The sequence below is a fragment of the Meles meles genome, chromosome 2 (assembly GCF_922984935.1).
Source record: "Meles meles chromosome 2, mMelMel3.1 paternal haplotype, whole genome shotgun sequence".
In the NCBI taxonomy this organism is placed as follows: Eukaryota; Metazoa; Chordata; class Mammalia; order Carnivora; family Mustelidae; genus Meles; species Meles meles.
The window spans coordinates 126,240,819-126,267,285 of record NC_060067.1 but is presented as its reverse complement, the minus strand read 5'-3'; the positions used below and the strand labels follow the sequence as shown (position 1 = coordinate 126,267,285).

Here is a 26,467-nt window from a genome sequence, read left to right as displayed (position 1 = left end):
GAGCGCCATGAGCATGCTGCAGCAGGTGCAGTGACAGTGCTGACAAGCACACAGTAAGTGGACAGAAGTGGTCGCCTCTTCTCTCCTTCTGATGTTCACTCTCTGCTGGTGTCCCCTTGCAGCAGACTCAAGGAGACAGGAGTTGGCAAGAGACAAATGTGGCTTGCAGATCCTTAACCCCCAGCATCATGGGACAGAGCTGAGCAGAATAGATTTAGATCTGGGACCAATAGTAGCATAACTGGGACCCCATGGAAAGAGGGAGGAGCAGCCAGAGGAAACAGTAACCACTCAGACCCTGACAGAAAGAAATGGAGCACTTTCAAAGAACAGAAGGGAAGCCTGCAGATGGACCGGGAACATAGCGAGCAAGGGAGTATGTGAGAAGAAGGTGGGTAAATCACCAGAGACCATATTGTATGAGACTTTCTAGACTGTGCTAAGGTGTTTGGATTTTACTTTTTTTTTTTTTTTAAGATTTTACTTGTTTACTTGACAGAGAGAGAAAGAGAAATCACCAGCAAGCAGAGCGACAGGCAGGGGGAGAAGCAGGCTCCCCACTGAGCAGGGACCCCCCCCATTTTGGGACTCGATCCCAGGACCCTGGGATGATGACCTGAGCCGAAGGCAGACACTTAACCTACTGAGCCATCCAGCTGCCCCTTGGTTTTACTTTTAAATCTTTTTTTTTTAAAAGATTTTATTTATTTATTTGACATAGAGAGAGGTCACAAGTAGGCAGAGAGGCAGGCAGAGAGAGAGGAGGAAGCAGGCTCCCTGCAGCGCAGAGAGCCCGATGCGGGGCTCGATCCCAGGACCCTGAGATCATGACCTGAGCCGAAGGCAGCGGCTTAATCCACTGAGCCACCCAGGCGCCCCTTGATTTTACTTTTAATGCATTCGAACCTTCTTTCTTCTTTTTTACTTGTTAAATCCTATTCAACTTTAGAGGCTCAGCTTATATGGAAGGCAACCATAGTTTCCCAGTGATGTCTTATATGGACTGGTAATTGCCTGCTCACTTTTCCATGTGCACTGCTATACTGCAAGCACTGTGAAGGGAGAGAATTTGTCTTCCTGATAGCAGTTATATTCTTAGCACCTGGCATAGAAACTTGGCACCTACTCTCGCTCTCTCTATATGTTTATTTAGCAAGGTAATCAATGAACAGACCATCTACCTGGGGTGAGTCTTCCTTGACCCATTTCTTCAGTGATTTCATGTATTCTACCACACTGTCTATAATTCATTGATTTAATTATCTCCCCACTAAAAGGAAACTTTGAAGACCAAGATAATTACTTATTACTTGATGGTTTTTTTTCCAGTGCCTGGAACTTAGTATATGCGCATTGCATGAATGAAGACGTGAATGAATGAATGAACACATGAACAAATGAATGAAACAACCAAATAATTGGAGATCAATGCGGACACATGGGTGTTATCTGCAAATGGGTAGAAACTGAAAACAGTGAATCTTTTCTCTCTCCCTCTCACCTCTCGCCCTTTGCTCTCCTTCCTTTCCATCTTTTTAAACATCAGTCTGCAATATCTGAAGCCACAGAAAAGACAAATCAGATAAAAACAAAAATGACCAGTAAATTCTATAAACAGGTGACTGTAGAAAGAGTAGCCAGGTGTGACAATTTCAAGCTGGCTTCAGAGAATGGATACATTGTTTAAAGAAGCTTGGTTATAAAGAGAAGGAGAAAAAAATTTTGATTCCTATAGCTAGAGAAGAATATAATTCAGGGAAAATTTAATTTAAAAAAAGCCATATTAAAAAAAAAAAAGCTAGATGTAATAGGAAAATTCCAAGAGGGAGCCCTTGAAGAATTACTTTTGCCATCAAAACAGAAGTCAGGAGTTAGAGTTGAATGTAGACACGAAGTTGAAAGAATGCTTTCCATGCCTTCATTTTTCTCTGGGAAATAGGAAGAAAAAGCGATATGCAAGAGTGACCCAATACATGTTGGGTGGGAGACATGAATGGGAGAGGGATGACACAGGAAAGCTGGAAAGATGGCCGGATGAAAATGACATTTCTGTGACCTCGGTCCATGTTGTTGTGACATTTTCTGAGCCCGAGTAATCTGCTGGATATCCCAGGAGGGCAGAGAGATGGTTGGAATGATGCAGGTTGAGTGTTGCTGGGCATCTTTGGCAAAAAGCCGCAGGGCCCAGGAAAGTCACGCAGTTGCAAAAGTGATCATTCATAGGGTTGGACTGGAGAGGAACAGAGGGAATTGAGAAGGATGTCCTAGGAGGGAAAAATTAAGAGGCCATACACTGTAGGTCTTGAGGTCTAAGAATAATAAATATATGCACAGGTCCATACACACATGCCCCCCTCACTAGGTGTGTGTCACATCACTGAATATCTTCAGACCCAATTTCTACTGTGCTTAAGAAGGTGATGAAATTAGACTAAATAATCTCTATTTTATTTTTATTTTCTTGGTTCTCACGTCTGATGATGCTGTGTTTATCCTGGATGATTATAGGTTGTGAGGAGGAAGAAGCAAGGCACTAATTAAATTCTAACAGGGCCACAGTAAAATATTTTATAGTTATTTTACATAATTTAAGTTGTGAAATGTGTGAAGTTTGGAGTGTGAAAATGTATGTAAAAATGTATGTGTACAAACTATGGTGTAAAAGTCATATATTCTCAGTATAGCATGGGGGTTGAAGGTGAATGTCTTGTTATCTCAGAAATAAAAGCTATATAGAACACTAGAAATAATAAAATCTGAAAGTTTCTAAAATGTCAGGAACATATTGGGTAGAAAGGTAAAGCACATTACAGAATAATGGGAACAATGGGAGGAAGGGAAAACAAAGATTTGCATTTATTTTTAAACATTTTCTAGGCTTGACAGGTATTGGGAATTAAAATATTAAATAATTTAAATAAATATTAAAATAATTTATAATGTAATATATAAAATATACCATGATATATAATGTATGATAAAATCATATAATAAATGAGTGAGTTGATTTCAAAAATAAAGGGTCCAAAATTAAAAGGTGCTGTTCTCCGTGTAAGTTCCCTGAAGGCAGAGTCCATACCCATTTGATTCGCCGCTGTCTTTTGGGAAAATAGCTCTGTGCTTGACATTTGATTTTGGTCACCAGATATTGGAGGAACAGGAAAATAGATGTAAGATGGTACTGTTACCATTTTCCTAAGGTACAAAGAGATGAACAGGAATAACAAATTGAACCTGGAATTTTTAGAATTGTTGTCTTGTCTATAGAACAGAGTATGTGACCATTGAGACCAAAGTAATCACTATGATTATTAAATAATTACTAATGGAATAACATACCTAATGTCTACTGATAAAACGGTAAGTTTTTGGTGACCTCTGACCACACCATATCAAATATATTGATTGTATCTTAATAGACTTTCTTTTCTCTTAAAGTCCTTAAAATGCCTTCAAACTATATTACATATCCTTTCCCGTTCAAGGGCACAGTAAGACATCTAAGTATTCTTACATAAAACTAGACTTATATACCACTCTCTCCAGCACTCAGTCCTATATTGTATCCAGTAAACAGTGGAATGAAAAATTTTAAGACTAGCAAGATGTAATTTGTAATTGACATCTTTTTACTGTTGTTGTCGAGGCTAAAAAATAGTATTGCATCTTCTATTGAAGTGTAAAATCATTTACTCTAAGTACCATGTCTAGTGACAGATTCTTGTCAGTTAGAAAAGAAGATAGGGAAATAATTGAATTGTGTAAGGTGCAAAATAAGCAACAATGACATGGGATAAACTCATTAAATTAATGGTATGAATGATATTCATAAGCAGTGATGGAAATGATATGGTGCTTCTCTCAGGGAAGAAGTGAAACCACAAAAAAAAAAAAAAAGGGAAGCATTGTTTTCAAAATGTACGCCAACGTAGTACCACATTTCTCACTCCAGATAGGAGACTGAATACTAAGTAGAAAATAAAACAAAAATATGCATATAAGCAAGTTTATGTGCTTGCCTCCTGCGATGGAGAATAAACAGAATACCGTAAGTGAACACAAGCTTTTAAATAGAGGGTTGATCTAAAGAAACTGTCATTTGCCCCGTAAGCTTACAATTATGTCATTAAATCACAGTCAGGGGTGTTAGAAGGAGTAATTAGGAATATATTGGAGGATTGCACACTCATAAGAAATTTTTTATGAGAGGGAAAAAATCCAAAGCATTCACTATGGGAAAGTCTCCTAAGACTTTTGAAAATCAAGCATTTTAGCCCATGAGGCTTTTAGTTAGCAAGAACAGTCAAAAGAGGGGTGTGTGTGTGTGTGTATAAGTGTGTGTGTGTGTGTTTTACCTTAATTTGAAGGTTGTTTAAGTATCCTGGCTTTTTCATCTCTGGCCTAACGTGTTCATTGGAAAAAGAAAAGGAAAACAGAAGAATAGTTTCCAAAGGGATAATTACTAACTTTTTCTTTATATTTTTCTTAAGGAGTCAATTCCAAGTTTCAGTTTGAGATCATGGCAGGTGCTTCATCTAGGTTGTTCAAGATAAATCCTGACACTGGAGAAATAGTGACCACCACCACACTTGACAGGGAAGTTTGGGAAGTTTTCACCCTTCGAGGTAAGGGATGCCTGACTATGCTAACAAACAAAAGTAGTGATCAGGAGGTTAGGAGTTTTACATGTCTGTAGCATGTCTTTATGTAAACTGTTATTGACCCAGTGCTACCCAGTTAGTGTGTGGTCTGATGCGGTCTAGTTGGGGTGATATATTTTCGGCATCAATTCATGGCCACAGTCCTTGCCATCTTTCATTTCACATTAGTTCTCGTACGAGATGGAGGAGTCCCTTCGTTATCTGGCACCACGACAGTTCTCTGTACTGTAGAAGATGAGAATGATCACGCACCACAGATTATGATTCCCGGTCATGACATTAAGGTTCTGGAAAACCAGGAGTCAGGGGTTGTCTACACTGTTTTGGCTTCTGATATGGATGCTGGCAATAATGGAGCTGTCAGGTATCATATAATTGGTAAGTATTTTCGCCACTAAAATTCTCCTCAGGACACTGAGTTGACACACTGATACTCATTCTGTATTTGGTGTCTATTGCAGTGGGTACAAAATACACACTCTGTAAGAGCTATTGGGGGCCGCGTGTGTCCTTTCCACAGATAGCCTGAGACACTGGCTTCCAATTTTTTTTTCCCCTGGCTTCCAAATTCTTAAATCTCCCCTCAGCAACTCTTGTGAATTTTCGTGTGGTAACATTAGTGGGTATGCAGATGGAACATAAACAACTTTTTTCTTATGTGTCTTTTATATGATCACTAATATTTTTATTATTTTGAGCCAGCAAGACTTCTGTTAGTCTTAAGTGGAACCTAGAGAACAGATCGACAGTTCCCAGATCTGAATACCAGTAAAACACTTAAAAATTACAACCAGGGTCACCTGGGTGGCTCAGTGGGTTAAGCCTCTGCCTTCGGCTCAGGTCATGATCTCAGGATCCTGGGATTGAGTCCCACATCGGGTTCCCTACTGAGCGGAGAGCCTGCTTCACCCTCTCCCTCTGTTGCTCCCCCTGATTGTGCTCTCTTTCCTTCTCTCACTCTCTGTCAAATAAATAAATTCTTAAAAAAAAATTACAACCATACCCCACCCCTGACCAGAATCTATAGGAACTTCTACCCAGAAGATAATTTTGTGATATGACTCCCCTTGGATCAGAGGCATAAAAATTTCTGGCAAAGTAATGTTAGCATTTGTATGGAGAGAGCCACATCTTTTTTTTTTTAAGATTTTATTTTTTTATTTGACAGACAGCAATCACAAGGAGGCAGAGAGGCAGGCACAGAGAGGGAGAGGAGGAAGCAGGCTCCCCGCTGAGCAGAGAGCCCGATGTGGGGCTTGATCCCAGGACCCTGGGATCATGACCTGAGCCGAAGGCAGAGGCTTAACCTACTGAGCCACCCAGGCGCCCCATAATCTTCTTATTCATCTAAAAGAAAAAGTGATTTTTTTGGTATATGTCAGTGTGCATGTAGAATGTTAGGAGTTGAGAGAGTAATGCTTCAGAGACTGCGTCTGATGGGGAGAAGTTGCTTTTAGATCTTATAAGAATGGCTTTGGGACTAGCTTCTGAAAGCTATCACTTTCTATATGCTAAAAATTCTATGACCAGTGGCATTTTCTATGTGCCATCCATTTTACTCCAAAATGAGAACAGCTTTATTGCTTTTTTGACTGATTATAAAAATGATATACAATTGGTTTAGAATATATATACAGATTTATGAAAAACAACAGTAGTAACATAAAATATTTGTATCTTATGGGGGTAACTCATTTATTATTTTGAGCAACGCTTCTCCATGAACCTGGGTAAATGGAGACATCAATTTTACATATATTAGATAATTTATATATGCTATTTTATTACCTCATTTTTTAAACTCATTTTTAATATGCTATGTGAACCTTTCATATTGGTAAGCATACATATATGTTAGCATTTCTAACGATGTCTCTTCTTACTGCATACGTAAAATATCACAATTTCATCCATCCCCTTTTATGGTCTTTTAGATATTGACCATTACAGTAGTCTTATTATTATAAAAATGCTGCAGTTGAACACTTATCCAATTATTTCCTTATGATAAATGTAAGTGAAGTTATCATGTCCAAGGGCATATATATTTTAAATGTTTATGTGTATTGTCATACTTTCATCCAGAAGAACGCTACCCTTTCAAACTAACTTGTATAGATAAGCCCAGTTACCTCTCTTCTGACTGTTGCATGGGGTACTTTCCGTTGTAAACTCTTGTTTTCTAGAACTTTCCAAACAATCTGTGATGAAGGACCAGGGTTTGAATTTTTTTTTTAAATTTTTGATCTGTTGTGCACTGAAATTTTTGTAAAGTACAATGAATATGAATTACTGTGAGGAAAAAAACACAAAGGCGTACAAAAGGCAAGCCCCAGTTTTTTAAATCTATTACGGTATTTTGCAGACATAAAATTATTCTGTCAGGCCTCTACAAGATTTTCTAAATGCTTTCTCCCAAATTCTGTGTGTATCTTGTTGAGCACCATTTACCAAAAATCTGCAGAGTGCCACCCATCCCCTTTCACTGCATAAGGGTTTGTTTGCTGATTCACTTCTTTTTCCCATACTGTCAAAGTTTCCCCTTCTGCTGGTTTTACCCATCAATATTTACCAATCCTTCCCATCTTGAAAAAAATCTTCCCTCAGATGCATCCCTTCACTGTCTCTTTACCTCCATAATCAAGCTTCTTAAAAATCGTTGTGTACACTCTGGTTTCTATGTCTTTACCTTACTTTCATTTCTTAGCCTGCTACAATATGTATTCCACTGAAACCGCCCTTGCAAAAAGACACTTAGGGTCTTGATGCTAAATCCAGTGGATCCAGGTTTTTTCTTAATTTAATTGTACTGCTTTATGCCTTTGTGAACAATGCCCTGGTCACTTGGTCCCAACTTGACTTCAGAAAGTCACTTTCGGCATGTATTGCATGGAGCACCGGATGTGGTGCAAAAACAATGAGTACTGTTACGCTGAAAATAAATAAATAAATTTAATAAAAAAAAAAAAAAAAGAAAGTCACTTTCTCCTGATCTTTTGTCTGCCTTTGAGACAAGCCTTCCCAGTGTCCTTGTCTGTGGGTGGTCCTCTGACTTACTGGAATTTCCAGGGGTGTTTTGTGCTTATTCTTTTACTTTGCTCATTGACACATTCTTACTGCATCATTTCATCTGGTCCTCATCTTCAGCGACCACTGGCACCCCTACATCTACCTATCTTTATCTGCATCTGAGATCTACGCCCCATTAAAGGACGTTTTTAAAAAAGTAAAATAGTGACTTTCATACAAATATAAAATTAACACTTCCTGAAGATTTTTTCTTTAAGTCATTGATTAATGAGCAAAGTGAAAAGATGTTAAAATTGGTCCAAGGAGAATTCCAACACACACACACACACACACACATACACACACACACAAACACAGGCACAGAGGAAATAAGGAGTTCTGAAATGCAGATGAGGTCTATCTGCAGGACAATAACCAATGATACTCCACTAGACACAATTAATTTGCATTTCTAGGACAAGATTCACTATTATCAGTTTTCAATAATTTACAGAGTGATAAAATATATGGAACAAAGCTAATTCAAATAGCAAGGCCAGACCTGATATTCACTAAATTTTTTTTTTCTTCACTCTAGCACACCCAGTTATCTTTTCCTCCCATTTCAAATTGTTTCACCTCCAGGACCCAGTTGTTATTCCTAACAACATTGCATTACCAATGCGTCCCCAACTGCATCCAGCATCACTTCCTTCCCACCATCCCCCATCACAGTCCAGCTTCTAAAGTCTCTGCTCATCCCTCGCTCAACTTACCCTTAGTTGAAAACCCATGTACTTAGTCTTGAAAACCCATGTACTCTCAACGCACATATTTTTAAGTAATTAACTAAAAATTTTTATTAAAAGTTTAATTAGTGTCTCTCAGAATATCATAAATATTGACACATTATAATAAAGGCTATATCACCTTTTAAAAATATCAAATAGAATAAAAAGTATTTTTTAAAAAATATATGCAAACAACTTCCCAGGCAAGGGAAAGCTCCCCTTCAAGGCCAAGCTAAGCTCCTTACCTGCCCTCAGTCCCATGGGCCCTGCCCAAGCCAAGGTCACCTGCAGGATCAGGCTCACAGCTGGGAGTCCTGTGCCCTCAGATACTGAGAGATTCAGAAATCTTTCCAGAAGCACTCTGGAACTGCAAAGCCACCTGCCAAGGCATCATCCTTAAGAGACAGACCAGAGAGGATGCTAAAGGTAACAACGTTAAGGAATGTGGAGGGGTGCCTGGGTGGTTCAGTCAGTTAAGCGTTTGCCTTCCACTTCAGTCATGATCCCAGGGTCTTGGGATTGAGTCTCTGAATGGGGATCTCTGCCCAGCAGGGAGTTTGTTTTTCCCTCTCTTTCTGCCTGTTGCTCTCCCTGATTTTGTTCCTTCTCTCTTTCTCTCTCTCAAATAAATAAAATCTTTAAAAAGATTTATTAAAAAGAAAAAAGGAATGTGGAAAGACAAACTCACATCATTTTAGGTGATTTCTCAGGCAGAACAATTTTAGGAATAAGATTATGTAAACTGAGCTTCTGGAAATTACCTTAAAACTACCAGTTTTCAAATACTCCTTAGAAAACTTCATATAACCCCAGGGGTACTCTGACCTCATTTTAAACACAACTGGTCTAAACGCCCTTCACTCTTTCACCTAAGACCCATCATGATTCCTTTACCCTGCCTCCTTACTTTTCTCTTTAATATCTTTGGGATGTGTCCGCTTCCTCTATACATGTATTCATTTAGAACCTCCCTCAAGCTGATTACTGTAATAGTCTCTTAACTTTTCCTGTATTCTAACCAAGCTTTGACATTGTCACCCAGCCCTCTTCCTAAAATAGAAATGTGATTCATGATCCTTTCCCTTCTAAAATCCTTCAGGAGCTCTCTTTGGATGTTAAGGCTGACTCTTCGCCAGTATACACAGGATGCTTCGTGGTTTAATGCCCTAAATTTATGTCTTCCCAGGTGCCAACCCTCTCCCTGCCCTCTCCATGCAGACACCCAGGGAACCCTGTGCTCTAGTTACACTAAAACATTTGCAGGCTTTAAGTCTTCATATTTCTAAAGCTCCCCTTAGGCTCCCCCTCTGCCTAGAACACACTTTCCAAAACTTTTAGCCTGGTGCCCTCTGCTTTAGGAACCAGTTCTGATGCCACTCTTTCTAATAAGCATTCCTGCCCATCCTAACACAAGACTGCATGTCCTTCGTGGTGCTTCTGGGCACCCTGTGTGTATGATTTTCACACCACACTTTAATATGCCAATACTGACCCAAATTCCTCATGGACTGTAAATGTTTGGAGACAGGGATCATGCCCTACTGTCCTCACATTCTCAGCATCCGACACACACATGGCATGTTCTCCTTAAATGTCTGCCGAGTGAATGAACCATTTTATCAATGACAAATGCCACAGAATTGTAGGTTTGTCTGATCACCCCTATATTTGGTATACATTAGTCATGTTTTATGAACAAAATACAAATGCAAGTACTTCTCGGTCCCCAACACTACTTATGGCTGTTGTTTTCTTGAATGCTGTCCTACTTCTTCCCCACATGCCACTGGCAGACTCCAGTAAATTCCCACTTTTTAAGTTTTATTTATTTATTTGACAGAGAGAGAGAGAGAGAGAGAGAGTGTGTGTGTGAACAAGCAGGGGGAGTGGCAGAGGGAGAGGGAGAAACAGGCTCCCTGCTGAGCAGAGAGCCTGATACGGGGCTCAATCCCAGGACCCTGGGATCATGACTTGAGCCAAAGGTAGACACTTAAGCAACTGAGCCACCCAGGTGCCCAGATCCCACTCTATTTGGAACAGTGTGCTTGATCCAAGAATATGTCCCTCATCCAAGATATGGCCAACATCATTGAACTATATTTTTTCCTGACTAATTTTTAAAATGACTTTAAAATATCTTTGAAGGCTTTTTGTCTCTGTGCTCAGGTTTAACTTTTATTCTGCTTGGTACCATGGACAAGAGTAAAGGGAAGATTTTTCTGGAGGCTACAAAGAAGAATAAAACATTGTCATTCCTTATGTTAGGGCAGAAACAGACAAGTGTTCCCCTATCTCTTACAGAAGTGTTATGATTTATGCACAAGGCACACAGGAGAGTGGAAGAGAATCTCACTTCATCCACAATACTAGTATCAACATGTTGATTTTTTTATTGCTATCTAAAAATGGATGTTATATCCTGTTTCTTATCCCTGCCTGGTATTGTTTTATTGCAAATAAAACATACATTTTAATCATCTCAAGAGGAAAAATATATGAATATAAAAAGTTGTAAATGCATACACAAAAATCCATACTGCTGCAAATCAGTCAAAGCAAGTGTTCTAGTTATTTCAATTAAGAGAAAAAGTGAATTGTATTATTTTGTTTATCCCCTGATAATAGAGGCTTCATGAGCCTAAAGGGCAGGACTTTATCATGTTCACTGTTATATCCTCAATACTTACAAAAGTGTTAGAATATAATAATCATGAAATAAATATTTGTTGAAAGAATGAATCCTATGCATATATATGATATATGATACATATCATATATATGTATACATACTGTATATCATATATATAGGATATATACATATATATGATGATGTATATATATACATGATATATATACAATCATATATATGACTGATACATATGACATATATATGAATCATATATATATGTATAGCTAGCTAGCAAAAGGCTGCTACTTCTTCAATTCGAATGAATGTTGAATTTGAATGTGTTTTCTTTAACAGAAGGAAATACAGATGAATACTTTGCTATCAATGAGACATCAGGGGAACTCTCAACCACTCGTGCTTTGGACCGGGAGCAAGTCAGCCATTTCACCCTGGTCATCCTGTGCTCTGATCTGGGGGATCCACCGAGGAGCTCTCTAGGGCAGTTGCAGGTGAGGGTTTTGGATGAAAATGACAATGGCCCGTCCTTCCCCATGCTGCATTACCAGGCCTCTGTGAGAGAAGATGCCCAAGTGGGAACAGAGGTTCTCGTGCTGTCTGCCGTGGACAGGGATGAAGGTCTGAATGGACAAACTGAGTATTTACTGGTGGACGAGGCTTCGGGTGCATTCACCATTGATGCCGTGGCAGGCACATTGAGAACCCGCTGCACCCTGGACCGAGAAGCCAGATCTCAGCATACGTTTAGGGCTGTGGCCAGAGACTGTAGTGTCCAGGGATCAAGAAGCACCACCGTTATTATACAAGTACATGTCACCGATGTAAATGACAATGACCCAGTTTGGGAGCAGAACCCCTTGGAGATTTTTCTTTCCCCCCAGTTACCTACTAACCAGACAATTGCTATTCTGACAGCCAGTGACCCCGACTTGGGACCCAATGGAACTGTCATTTTTAGTTTTGCAGAGACCCAGTCAGTGTTTTCTATTGATAAGTATACAGGAACAGTTCAACTTCAGCACCACCCATCTTCGGAATGTTTCCCAATCTGGCTGCTTTTACAAGTTAGGGACCAGGGGGTCCCAGCTAGGATAACCACTGGCCTCTTAGTCGTTCACATGGAAGGAGAAGATGTAAAGATTTCCTTCAGCCACTATCTGTATAAAGGGAATGTGACTGAAAATTGTGATGCAGGTGAGTGTTCCTTCAAGTTTTTATATATTGTACCAGTTTGGGCAAAGTGATTAAAACTAAGGATTATACAACAAGATTGAGATTGTGGGTTCAGTCACAAATTTCTGAGTTCAGCAAACTTTTGGTATGCCAATGTTCATCCATAGTATAGTATTAGAATAGTACCTTCAAATATAGTAAAACACACACACACACACGCAAAAACCTTTAAAGACAACAGAGAGTAAAAATACTGAAAAATAAATCATCTAGGACTTTTGACCTTTCAGTTAACATCAGTTTACAACTTAAAAAAAACCCTTTATTTAAATGTATCTCAATTCCTTAACAAGTGTACATTTCCTAAAATACTTTCTTAGAAGTACAATAAAAAAGGAGGTATGTTGTGATTAAAGGCTTGGGCTCTGCCTGAGTTTAAATTCGAAGCAAGCCATTGTGCCTCATTGGGTAACCAAGCTGTCTGAGGCTCAGTTTCCTAATCCATAAATTGGGGATAAGAATCATGCCTACCTCATTAGGTTCTGAGGGATGAATAAGCCAGTTCACATAAAGCACTTAAGACAGTGTCAGACACACAGTAAACATGTAGTAAATAGAAACTACTAATATGAGTATCATTATTCATTTTGATAACGCTCAGCAGTGGCTTTTGAACAGTGCAGTAATACTTGATCCTCAAAGAATTCAGCACAGTTGAGACCAGGCTTTTGTGAACAGAAACTATTTTACCTAATAACGCTCGATTCTTTTTCAATTACTTCCCTACATTTATCCTGTAATGGGAAATGTACATAAAAAATCAGTTTTAATTATCTTTCTAACCCCAAAGTGAAAAAACTTCCTGTAGATACTTGTAAATTAAAAGACACTTGACCTGGGTAATTATATCTAACTAGAGAGTGGAGAGATGAATCTACTGATTCTTTCCACCCACCAGGCAAAGCACATGGACTCAAAGAGGAGGAGCTTGATTGCTAAAGGTGTGCAGTGTGCTGTGCACATGCTCTTGGCACTTTTTGTTTGAGTTTTGTCATTTCATCATTATTCAATTTCACTTTCTCCATACCTGCAGAAGGCATTTTTAAAAAATTTCTTTTCAGTGTTCCAGAATTCACTGTTTATGCACCATACCCAGTGCTCTATGCAATATGTGCCCTCCTTAATTCCCACCACCAGGCTCACCCAACTCCCCAACCCCTCCCCTCCAACCATTAGTTTGTTTCTCAGAGTCCACAGTCTCTCATGGTTCGTCTCCCCCTCTGATTTCCCCCAACTTACTTCTCCTCTCCATCTCCCCATGTCCTCTGTGTTATTCCTTATGCTCCATAAGTAAGTGAAACCATATGATAATTGACTCTCTCTGCTTGACTTATTTCACTTAGCATGATCTCCTCCAGTCCCATTCATGTAGATACAAAAGTTGGGTATTCTCCTTTCTGATGGAGGCATAATACTCCATAGTATATATGGACCATATCTTCTTTATCCATTCATCTGTTGAAGGGCATCTTGGCTCTTTCCACAGTTTGGTGACTGTGCCCATTGCTGCTATGAGCATTGCGGTACAGATGACCTTTCTGTTCACTACATCTGTATCTTTGGGGTAAATACCCAGTAGTGCAATTACAGGTTATAGGGTAGCTCTATTTTTTTTTTTAAGATTTATTTATTTATTTATTTCACAGAAGAGAGAGAGAGACACAGCGAGAGAGGGAACACAAGTGGGGGAGTGGGAGAGAGAGAAGCAGGTTTCCAGCTGAGCAGGGAGCCCGATGCGGGGCTCGATCCTAGGACCCTGGGATCATGACCTGAGCTGAAGTCAGACACTTAATGACTGAGCCACCCAGGTGCCCCTCTATTTTTAACTTCTTTAGGAATCTCCACACTGTTTTCCAAAGTGACTGCACCAACTTGCATTCCCACCAACAGTGTTAAGAGGGGTCCCCTTTCTCCACATCTTCTCTAACACAGGTTGTTTACTGTCCTGTTAATTTTGGCCATTCTAACTGGTGTTAGGTGGTATCTCAATGTGGTTTTGATTTGAATCTCTCTGATGGCTAATGATGATGAATATTTTTTCACGTGTCTGTTGGCCATTTGTATGTCTTCTTTGGAGAAGTGTCTGTTCATGTCTTCTGCCCATTTTTTGACGTGATTATCTGTTTTGTGTGTGTTGAGTTTGAGGAGTTCTTTATAGATCTTGGATATCAGCCCTTTTTCTGTACTGTAATTTGCAAATATCTTCTTTCATTCCGTGGGTTGCCTCTTTGTTTTGTTGACTGTTTCCTTTGCTGTGCAGAAGCTTTTAATCTTGATGAAGTCCCAAAAGTTCATTTTCACTTTTGTTCCCTTTGCCTTTGGAGACATATCTTGAAAGAAGTTGCTGTGGCCGATGTCGAAGAGGTTACTGCCTATGTTCTCCTCTAGGATTTTGATGGATTCCTGCCTCACATTGAGGTCTTTTATCCATTTTGAGTTTATCTTTGTGTACGGTGTAAGAGAATGGTTGAGTTTCATTTTTCTACACATAGCTGTCCAATTTTCCCAGCACCATTTATTGAAGAGACTGTCTTATTTCCATTGTATATTTTTTCCTGCTTTGTCAAAGATTATTTGACCATAGAGTTGAGGGTCCATATCTGGGCTCTCTACTCTGTTCCACTGGTCTGTGTGTCTGTTTTTGTGCCAGTACCATGCTGTCCTGGTGATCACAGCTTTGTAGAAAAGCTTGAAATCAGGCAACGTGACATTTTTCTGAAATTGATTTATTTATGTCAGAGTGAAAATATCTATGTTACACATGTTATACTGCCTTCTCTATGAAAAGAGAATATTCAGTTTAACACTGAATATTAAATTAGGGTTATTTTCAATTGCAGGTTATTAACTTGACTTTGATCCTTTTTGGAATTATGGTAATTCCATAGGTTGCTTTCCTCAGAAGACCTTTCATTTCTAAATTATCCTAATTTAGAATTCTAATTCTAAACATAATCAAAAGTCAACTGCAGTTATCTGAATTAAAGGAAATAATAGTAACTTCCAAACTAAGTCAGAAATTTCCAACTTATGTTCTTTTTTTTTTTTAAGATTTTATTTGTTTATTTGAAAGAGAAAGTGAGAGACAGAGCATGAGTGAAGCGGGGAGGAGCAGAAGGAGAGGGAGAAGCAGATCACAGTAGTAAGCCCTATGTGGGGCTTGATCCCAGGACCCCGGGATCATGACCTGAGCCAAAGGCAGATGCTTAACAGACTGAGTCACCCAGGCATCCCACCAACTTATATTCTTATGTGTAATGAAACTTCCATAAAAGCGTTACATGTTAAACAAATGAGATACTCCCTAGAGCTATATTTCTATTACTCTTAAGAGGCATACACTCCAACACTGGAGCAGAGCCTGATGGAAAGTAAAGTTAACATTTTCTAAATAGTATAGCGCAAAATACAGTACATTAATCAATCTTGAAATTGATCTGATAAAATTGTAGAATTTTGGGGTGCTGGGGTGGCTCAGTCAGTCAAGTGTCTGCCTTCAGCTCAAGTCCTGGAATTGAATCCCACATCAGGCTCCTTGCTCAGGCTACTTCTCTTGCTTCCTCTGCTTCTTCCCCTGCTTCTCCTCTCTCTCCCACTCACGTCAAATAAATAAATAAAATCTTAATAAAATTACAGAATTTTTCCATCTCTCCTTGAATATTTGGTGTCTGAGAGTTTAGAAGGGTGGTTCTTGAAATTGGGTGTGAAACAAATGATTTGTAACTCTCTCATGAAGGTTCTGTGTCATTAGGTCTGAAGTCCAAGAATTGTTTCTAACAAGCTCTGCAGGTGATTTGACTTCAGGGCAAAGTTGGAAAATCTCTTCATTTGGGAAGTCATTCATATGTTGAACCTCGTTCTGCATCCTTTCTGTCTCTCCATAAATCTAGTTCTGCCCTCTGGAACACTCCACTGCTCTACACAGTCACTTTTCAGATATTTTATTTGCTCTTTCCATGAAGCATTTTTTTTTAAATGAGTATCCAGTACCAGGTACTTTTCTACTGGGATATATTGGTGAACTTGTCCTTGGGTGGCTTACATTCTAGCAGGGATAAATGGACAGTGTCGATGAACCTGATAAATAACTATAGTGTATTTAGATGGTGACAGGAGCCATTGGGTAAAGAAAAAGCTGAGCAAGGGAAGAAGGAATTGAGACGTCTGGAGTGAGGGGCAAATTGCAGTTTTAAAAAGTAGGTAAGGGCGGGAATCATGGAGCAGGCACATTTGGGCAAAGACCTCAAGAGAAGAGAGAGTATATTTGGGGGTAGAGTACTTAAAAAAAAAAAAAAAAAAGGAAAAGGTAGTGGTAGCTTTCCTGGTTTGTTCAATAAAGAGCAAAGAGGACTGTGTGATGGGACCAGAGTAAGCAAGGGCAAGAATAATAGGAAAGGAGGTCCAAGGACTAAGAGACCACCTGGGGGACTTTGACTTAATGTAGTTTCCCCTTCTTTAAGTCACTCAGTTGTCCTTCACACAATATGGTTTCCAACCACTACCAGTGAATGTTCACATCCAGTATAAATTCAGCAGAGTAATGGGCATTAAGTATATTATTCCTCAAAAGAATGAGTCTGGATGTCATCATTGTTATCACACTTTGTGACGTTAGTGAATGATATTTCTAAATATCAAGTAATGTGCCTGGGCTTTCCCTAAGTGCTAGAAGATTCTTTCTCAACTCACCCAGAATCAACTTGTTTGCAGAATTAAACCTAAATAAGAGTCAATATCTAAAGCACCCCAAAGAAAACATTTCAATATGAAATTAAGTTATGGATTAGCAAGTATAACATTTGTGGTTGAATTAAGGAGTGAATTAAAATCACACTAATAAAAAGTGCTGTTGGGAGTGCAAGATTTGCACCTGTTTTCATTTTTGCCATGTGCTGTTCATTGGTATGTCACAGGTTCACTCTGTTGATAGGAGGCGACCCTTATGGCAGGAAATGACCTTGATTTTAGCATCTTGCCCCTCACTCAGGCAGCGTCTCATCAAATCTGCACACCTTCAGTGTACTTGCAACCATCACAACTGGATTAATCAATATCGTTAAGAGTAACCTAGTCTGAGATAAAAAGTGAGCGCAGACGACAGTAAAGAACAAATTACTTTCTTACCTCTGAAGGTGTGCCTCCTGTTTGAGCTTCAGTCAGGAAAGCTAATGAATTAATGGATGGGAAGCCTTCATCCTGCTGTCCACTTCACTGTTTTCTTTCACCCCCAATCAGAGCTATCCTTCTCAATCCTCTTGTATTTAGAATTACTGAATTAAATTTAACTGTTACTTTTTAATAGCACTTAAGGCTCTAAAAATCTATATATTAAATCTTACACATCAAGACAACTAGAAATACTTGTGGTTGTATTATGAGCATATGGAATCCATAAACATTCAGGTAGGTATATTTCAAGACATCTGAAGCAACGGGTTGGGACCTTGCTGTGAAGAGTTAGCTTTGACGTGCGAAGGGCATAAAGTCTGCACTGAGAGAAAAGCTCAACTTTGCATTGAACAGGAAGGAGAAAGAGAAGGAAAAGATGACAGTTAAGTCGGCCATTGGATTTGATTAGATGCCACTTACCTACATCTGGTTCAGCAAGGTTTCCTAACCTTCTGTAAAAAACACTGACAAGGTGTGTAACATATTGATGGACATTTCAAGCTAGGTGAAGCCAAAGCTTCACCTAGACCCAAATTCAGTTCAGACTGCCAGATCGTATAGACATCAAAAGGTGTTTTGTTTTGTTATGCTTTTAAATTCCAGTGGTTTTAAAAGACTGTAAATCCATTGGTTAGTGCTTGAATGGCCTTGATATAAATTATTTAATAGTTTTATAGCTTCCAAGATTATTTGCTCTCACAGATGTCTTCAGTTTTAAACTTTTTTCTTTTTTTTTTCTTTAAAGATTTATTTATTAGAGAGAGAGAGAGAGTAAGAGAGAGAGAGAGAGTGCATGCAGTAGGGAGAGGGGAGAGGGAGAAGCAAACTCCCCACTAATCAGGGAGCCAGACATGGGGCTTGATCCCAGGACCTTGGGATCATGACCTGAGCCAAAGTCAGACACTTAACCGATTGAGCCACCCAGGCACCCCCAAATTTATTTTCAAATGAAAAAATATGTGCTTATTGGAAGTTTAAATTTTTTGTGGGTTACTCAAATATCTTACCACCAGATATCACTTGACATCATGAATGAATTATTTTTTGTATTATCATACATTTTCATCACCCCAAACTAATTTTAACATTTAAATATTCTCTTAAGAAAATGAAAAGTTGAAACAAGTAACTCGGATGTATTTATATTTGTTTAACATTTCTTGGAAAGGTCACAGGTTTGAGTCTTGATTAACATTGCATTCATCTGGGGCGCCTGGGGCACTCAGTTAATTAAGCCTCTGCCTTCAGATCAGGTCATGATCCTGGGGTCCTGGGATCAAGCCACATGTCTGGCTCCCTGTTTAGTGGGGAGTTTGCTTCGCCCTCTCCCTCTGCCTGGCACTCTGCTTGCGCACTGTCTTTCTCTCTCTGACAAATAAGTAAACAAAAGTCTTTCAAAAAGAACAAACATTGTATTCATCAACTGACAACGCTAAACTTAACATCAACTGTTAAAATGATAACTAGCTCAGTGTATATAGTTCCTGTTTGAAAAGCAGCTCTTTGATAGGTAAAATCTCTTTAAGAATTGGTCATGATGTGTTCACTTACTCACCCAAAGAGTCACTCTCCTGGATACCATTTGCCTCCAAGAGAGAGGCTGCCTCTACAGCAACATGGAAGACAGTTGAAAGCCAAGTGATTCCCTTCTCTTTACTCTTGGTCTGTTCTTCTTCGACCCAGGTGAGAGGAAATCGAACTGCCTGAATTTTTTTGAAGGGAAAAATAAACCACTTCATTGTCTGTGGTGTTTCAATCCATTAAACAATTTAAATGAACCTCCTAGAAGCCAACATTTATTTCTTGTTTCACTTCCAGTGCTCTGATGATGAGGCTGAATCAGCAGTCACAGTCTCCGGTGAGGACTGTTCACAACTTCATGTATTTCTTTTAGTTCTCATGAGGGAGGAAAATGACATTATTAATGGTGTGGGTACTGTAGTTGAAAGTAAATGCTCAGACCTTAAAAATCTTGAAATAAAATTAAAACACTCTGACCCATGGGGGCATTCTAACTAGTCAATTATGTTTATTTAATTTTGTATCATATACAAATCTAATCTTGGTGGTTCAGCAGACAACCCCATCTTCTGGCCCTCTTGTAACATCCAGTAAATTTGGGCTCTTACTCTTCGTAAGCCAGGCACATGGATGTGGCAGATTGTGTGAGAGAAGTTAGTATAGCTGAGTGGCTCACGCTCCCAGTGAACAAGCTCTCTTTCTCCTATAAAGTAGACAGGATAATGATTTCCTCCCAGGGCTTCTATAAGGATTAAATGAGGCCATACCGTGTGCTGGTCATTGTTTTTATTGTTCTTATTGCTCTCCTCCTCTGTCTCAATCCTTCATTGAATTCTCTCAGGTTCACTGGGTACAAATTCCTACCAGAGCAATTGGTTATTACATAGCTATTCTATAAATCAGTGAAATACTTGCAACGTTTAAAACCCCATTATTTCCTTCTGCTCTGTTCTGACTCCAAACAAGATAATAATTATACCTTTTAAGGTGACAAAGTTCCTGTAACTGTGGACGTTGTGGGAAGAATTCCTATAATTTATGTCATCCAGAACTCTGGAACAGGGGCCAACATCATTTTTATGATTATGAAAAAAGAGACGCAAATATTACCTGTCATCCCTTTTTCATTATTTTATGTAAGGCCAGTCTCATATTTGGAATGAAACTGGTTGGTGCGAGTGCTATCTAGCCAGCTCTTTACAAACAGAATGGAATTTCCTCACCTGTCCTCCCACAAAGAGCTCTGGAGGAGACAGAAAAGAATGCCTTAGAAGGGGTCAGCCTATCTCAGACGGAGATAAACATCCTGGGGTACCTGCATGACTCAGTTGGTTAAGACTAGACTCTTGGTTTCGGCTCAGGTCATGATCTCAGGTTCCTGAGCTTGAGCCCTGCATTGGGCTCCATGCTCAGCTGGGAGTCTGCTTGAGACTCTCTCCCTCTCCCTCTGCCCCTTCTCTCATGCTCTCTCTATTTGTCTCTCTCTAAAATAAATAAAACAAATAAAAAAAAAAGATAAATGCTTTGTAAGGCAGCTTTCATCTTTGCAAATTAACCTGTCTTACACCTGGGCCTCAGCCATTATAGGTTCAAGACCTCATTTATTAACAAGCCAGGGAGTTCTTCCCCCAGGGTCAGAACTTACTAACAAATAAGAAAGAGTCTGATACGTAGGTCAGAATGTCAGTTTTTATGTATATGAAGAACTGTGATTGCCAAGTGTATTACAACAGTCATACCAGGATGATCCGGTCTTTCTTTCTAGAAGAAAGGACACAGGAAGCCAAGCTCATAATCAGACAGTTGCTTGTTAATTGTAAACAGTTGTAGAGGCTCTCGTGAGCTTTCCAGTGTGATGTTGATGGCCTTTAAATTACCAAAAGAATGACAAAACAGCTTTTATATCTAGCTGACTTTGGAGGTCTGGTGAAGGCTTGGGGAGAGATCTGAGTTAGGAGGGTGCTGTGGTAATCCACGTGGTAAATCACCGTAGAGACACCTGGGGAGCTTTTAAAAATTCCTACTACCCAGACATCCACAACCAATTAAATGAGATTTTTGAAGATATACCAGACATTGTGAATTGGTGGAAACTTCCACATAATTATGCACACAGGCCAAGGGAAGAAGGGTAGAAGGATGGAGGGAAAGGGAGGGAATCTCGAGCAGACTCCACACTGAGGGTGGAGCCCAAGTCCCTGAGATCCTGACCTGAACCGAAATCAAGAGCTGGTCGTTCAATCAACTGAGGCACCCAGGTGCCCCAGGATTTCCTTCTTTTTAAAGGCTGAATAATACTTTACTGTATGTGTATTATACATTCTTTATCCACTCCTCCACTAAAGGACATTTAGGTTTTTTCTATCTCTTGGGTATTGTAAATAAGGTTGCAGTGAACATGGGTGTGCAGACATCTTTTGAGATCCTGTTTTCAGTTCTCTGGATATATATCCAGTGGGATTTCTGGATCATAGGACAGCTCTACTTTTAATTTTTAGAGAAGCATTTATACTGTGTTCCATAGTGGCTACACCATTTTGTAAAACCACCAAGAGTGTCCAGGGATTCCAGTTTCCTCATTTCTTCACCAACACTTGTTATTTTCTGGTTTTTGTTTTTGTTCTATAGCAGCCATCCTAACTGGTGTGAGGTGATACTCATTGTGATTCTGATTTGCATTTCCCTGATGATCAGTGATGTTGAGCATCTTTTGAAAAACCTGTTGGTAATTTTTATGTTACCTTTGGGGAAATGTCTACTCAAGTCCTTTGTTCATTAAAGAAATTTTTTTTGCTTATGAGTTGAAGAAGTGCCTTATATATTTTGGAGATTAACTCACTACCACTTAGGGGGTTTGCAGATATTTTCTCCCTTTCCAAGGTTGCCTTTTCACTCTGTTGATTGTTTCTTTTGTTATGTAGTAGCTTTTCATTTTGATGTAGTCCCATTCATCTATTTTTGTTTTGGTTGCCTGTATTTTTACTCTCATATCCAAGAAATCATTGCCAAATCCAATGGCAGGAAGCATTCCCCCTAAGTCTTCTAGAAGATTTACAGTTTCATGTGTTACACTTCGGTTTTTAATCCATTTTGACCTAATTTTTGCGTATGTGTTAAGGTAGAGGTCCAAATACATTCTTTTGAATGTGGATATCCGATACCATTTGTTAAAGAGACAACCTGTCCCATTGTGTAGTTTTTGTCCCATTGTGTAGTTTGGGCACCTTTGCCAAGATCATTTGAAAATACACATGAGGGTTTTTTTCCTGGGATCTCTGTTCTCTTCCATTGGTCTCTATGCCTCGGTCTTTATATCAGTGCCACACTGTTTTGATTACCATATCTCCGTACTGTTGAAGTTAGTAAATGTGAAACCTGTAGCTTTTTTTTTTCCCCCTCAAGAGTGTTTTGGCTATTTGGAATAATTTAAGATTCCATACATATTTTAAAATTCTTGTTTTCTATTTCTGTAAAAAATACTGTTGGGATTTTGATATGGATTACATTGATTCTGTAGATTGTTTTGTTTATAGTAAGTCTTGTATTCCATGAACAATAGTAAGTCTTACGCTCCATGAACACAGAATATTTTTCCCTTTATTTTTGTCTTCTATAATTTATTTTAGCAATATTTTGTAGCTTTTAGTGAACAAGACTTTTGCCTCCTTGGTTAAGTTTATCCTATTTGTTTTCATGCTACTATAAATGGGATTGTTTTCCTGATTTCTTTTTCAGATCATGCACTGTTAGTGCATAGAAACACAGCTGATTTTTGTGTGGTGATTTTGTATTCTACAACTTTGCTGAATTCATTCATCAATTCTGTGTGTGTGCATGCACGCATAATCTATAGGGTTTTCTATATATAAGATCGTGTCACTAACCATTTTATTCTTTTTTTTCCCAATTTTGATGCTTTTAATTTCAAACCCTGATTTCTCTGGCTAGGACTTTCAGTACTATGTTGCTTAGAAGTGGTGAGAGTGGGTATTCTTGCCTTACTCCTGGTTGAAAAGCTTTTTGATTTCACTATTGAATAGGATGTTAGAGTTATGGGTTTTTCATCTATGGCCTTTATTACGTATGGTAATTTCCTTATGTTCCTAGTTTATTGAGTGTGTTTATCATGAGTGTGGTGAACTTTGCCAAATGCGTTTCTGCATGTATTCAGATGACCATGTGATTTTTATTCTTTATTCTGTTAAGGTGGTGTATCACATTGATTTTCATACATTGAACCACCGTCACTTCCCAGGGATAAATCCCATATTGTTATGATATACGATCCTTTTAATGTGCTGTTGCATCCAGTTTGCTGAATTGTATTGAAGATCTTGGCTTCTAGATTCATCGGGGATATTACTCTGTAGTTGCCTCATGGTATTTCTGTTTGGTATCAGAATCATGCTGTTCTCATGAAATATGTTTGCAAGGGTTGTCTTCAATTTTTTGGGAGAGTTTGAGAAAGACTTGTGTTAATTTTTCTTTAAATGGTTTGTAGAATTCACCAGTGAAGCCATCTGGTTCTCTTTATAGAGAGGTATTTGATTATTGATTCAATTTCCTTACTAGTTATACATCTCTTCAGAATTTTTTTCTTTCTTCAGACTCAATTTTGATAGCATGTGTGTTTCTAGAAATGTATTCTTTTCTCCCAGGCTATCTTATTTGTTGGTGTATCATTGTTCATAGTAGTCTCTTATGATACTTTTTGTTTCTGGGGCATCATTTGTAATATCTCCTTTTCCATTTCTGATTTTTATTATTTGAGGCTTCTTACTTTTTTTGTCCAGGCTAAGGATTTGTCAATTTTGCTGACTTTTAGTTTCAGGGCACCTGAGTGTGTCAGTCAGTTAAGCATCTGCCTTTGGCTCAGGTCATGACCTCAGGGTCCTGGGATGGAGCCCCATGTCAGGCTCCCTGCTCAGGGGGGAGTCTGCTTCTCCCTCTCCCGCTCCTTATGCCCCTCCCCTCTCTTTGTGCTCAAGGGTGAGCACACACATGTGATATCTCTCTGTCTCAAATCAATAAAGTCTTTAAAAAAAAAACCTCTAAGTTTGTTTTTTTTTAATTTTTGTCTTGTTCTTTACTCTCTATTCCACTTATTTCTTATTTATTTGACAGAGAGAGACACGGGGAGAGGGGGAACACAGTTAGAGGGAGTGGGAAAGGAAGAAGCAGGTTTCTTGCCCAGCAGGGAGCCTGATGTGGGGCTCCATCCCAGGACCCTGGATTCATGACCTGAGTCAAAGCCAGTCGCTAAACTATTCCAGGTGCCCCTATTCCACTTATTTCTGTTCTAATATTCATTTTGCTTTTAGTTTGCTCCTTTTTCTAGTTCCTTGAGTTGTAAAGTTAGGTTGTTTATTTGCAGTATCTCTTCTTCTTCTTCTCCTCCTCCTCCTCCTCCTCCTTCTTCTTCTTTTTAAAATTTATTTAAGGGTGGGGAGGAAGAAAGGGGCAGAGGGGAGAGGAAGAGATAGAGAATTCTTAGTCAGACTCCCCGCTGAGCACAGAGCCTGATGCCAGCGGATCCCAGGACCCTGAGATCATGACCTGACCAGAAATCAAGAGTTGGCTGCTTACCTGACTGAGCCACACAGGTGCCCCTCTTTCTTCTTTTTGTAATGTAGACATTTATTGCTATAAAATACCCTCTTGGTCTTGCTTTTGCTACAGCCCACGTTTGGTATGTTGTGCTTTTGTTTCATTTGTCTCAAAATATTATCTAATTACCCTTTAGCTTTCTTTCTTGACCTACTAGTTGTTCAAGAGTATGTTATTTAATTTCCTTATATTTATGAATGGTCCAGTTTTCCTTTCTACTTTCATTCCATCATAATGTTTCTTGGTACGATTTTAATATTCTTAAAGTTGTTAAAACTAGTGCTGAGCCCTAACATGTGATCTGTCCTGGAGAATGTTCCATGTGCTTTTGAGTGTACATATGGGAATGTGTAATACTTGGTAATGATTATTCTGCTGTTGTTGGCTGGAGGGTTCTGTCTATGTCTCTTAGGTCCAGTTAGTCTATGATGTTATTCAAGTCCTCCGTTTCCTTATTGATCTATCTGGTTGCTCTATCCATTATTCAAAGTGAAGTATTGAAATCTTCTACTATTATTGTGTTACTGTTTGTTTCTCCCTTCAATTCTGTCAGAGTTTTCTTCATATATTTAGGTACTGTGCTGTTAGGCACATATATATTTGTAATTGCTTTATCTTCCTGGTGAATAGAACTTTTTATGTAACATCCTTCTGTTTAGTCTGATGTAAGTATAACCACCCTTCTTGCCTTTGGATACTATTTGCATGGACTATCTCCTTCAGTCTTTCCTCCTGCAGCCTATATCTGTCTGTATATCTAGAGTGAGTTTCTAGGTAGGCGTATATACTTGGATCTTGTTTTTTATTAATCCATTCAGCTATTCCATGTTTCTTGATTGGAGAGTTTCATCCATTTACATTTTTAAAAATTACTGATAGGGAATGACTTGGTACTGCCATTTAAAAAGTATTTTCTGTATGTTTTTCATTTTGTTATTCTTCTCTTGCTGCCTTCCCTTGTGTTTCAATGGTCTTTTTGTAGTGACACATTTTGAGTCCCTTATTTCCTTTTGTGCTTCTTCCACAGATATTTTCTTTGTGGTTACCATGGGGATTATATAATACATCTTACAGTTTTAACAGTGTTTTAAACTGGTAGCAACTTAAATTCAAACATCTCTTTATATTTGTATCCATTCACATAGTTTTGTAGTTACAGTTTTTTTATGCTTTTATCTCTTAAATTTTATACCAGAATTAAAAGTGATACATGCACCACTATTACAGTGTTATGAGATTTGGTATTTGTCTATATATTTACCTTTATCAGAGAGCTTCACATGTTCATATGCTTTCACCTTGCTGTCTAGTATCCATTCATCTCAACTGGAAGTGTTTAATTAATATTTCTAGTCAGGCAGCTTTAGTAGTGGTGAACTCTCTCAGCTTTTGTTTATCTGAGAAGATCTTTCTCTCCCATCTCTGAAGGGCAGTTTTGCCAGATATAGTATTCTTGGTGAGTTTTTTTTTCTTTCAGCACTTGGAATATATCATACCATACCCTTCTGGCTTGGAGTTTTCATAAAAGCTTTTTGGACCATACGCTGTTGTTGTTCATTCAGTTTCTCTATAGGGGATGAGGTCTTGGGCTTCATTCAGCCATCTTGCTGATCTCACTTCCAGCTTTCTTAAAGGTCTGAAATATGTTCAGCATATCAGTGGCTGGATGATTAAAAGAATGGACAATTCAAAATCATCCAAACGTTTAAAAAAAATCTCAAGTCAGTCATCAATAAGAAAATTCTTACATTGCTTAGAAGTGACAAAAGTAAAACTCTAGAAGTACTTACTATGAACAGCTCTGAATAAAATGTTTGTATTATTATTTT

The 26,467-nt window shown here is 38.7% G+C and overlaps 1 protein-coding gene across 1 annotated transcript in view; it reads left to right on the top strand.

Annotated features, from left to right (window-relative positions):
* Positions 1–26,467, top strand: part of DCHS2 (dachsous cadherin-related 2) — a 251,765-nt gene that overhangs the window by 181,236 nt on the left and 44,062 nt on the right. Inside the window, exons 11-13 of the mRNA XM_045987317.1 lie at positions 4,491–4,625; positions 4,830–5,039; positions 11,445–12,302. Coding sequence (XP_045843273.1) covers positions 4,491–4,625; positions 4,830–5,039; positions 11,445–12,302 — 1,203 coding nt within the window. The remainder of the gene's footprint in view (positions 1–4,490; positions 4,626–4,829; positions 5,040–11,444; positions 12,303–26,467) is intronic.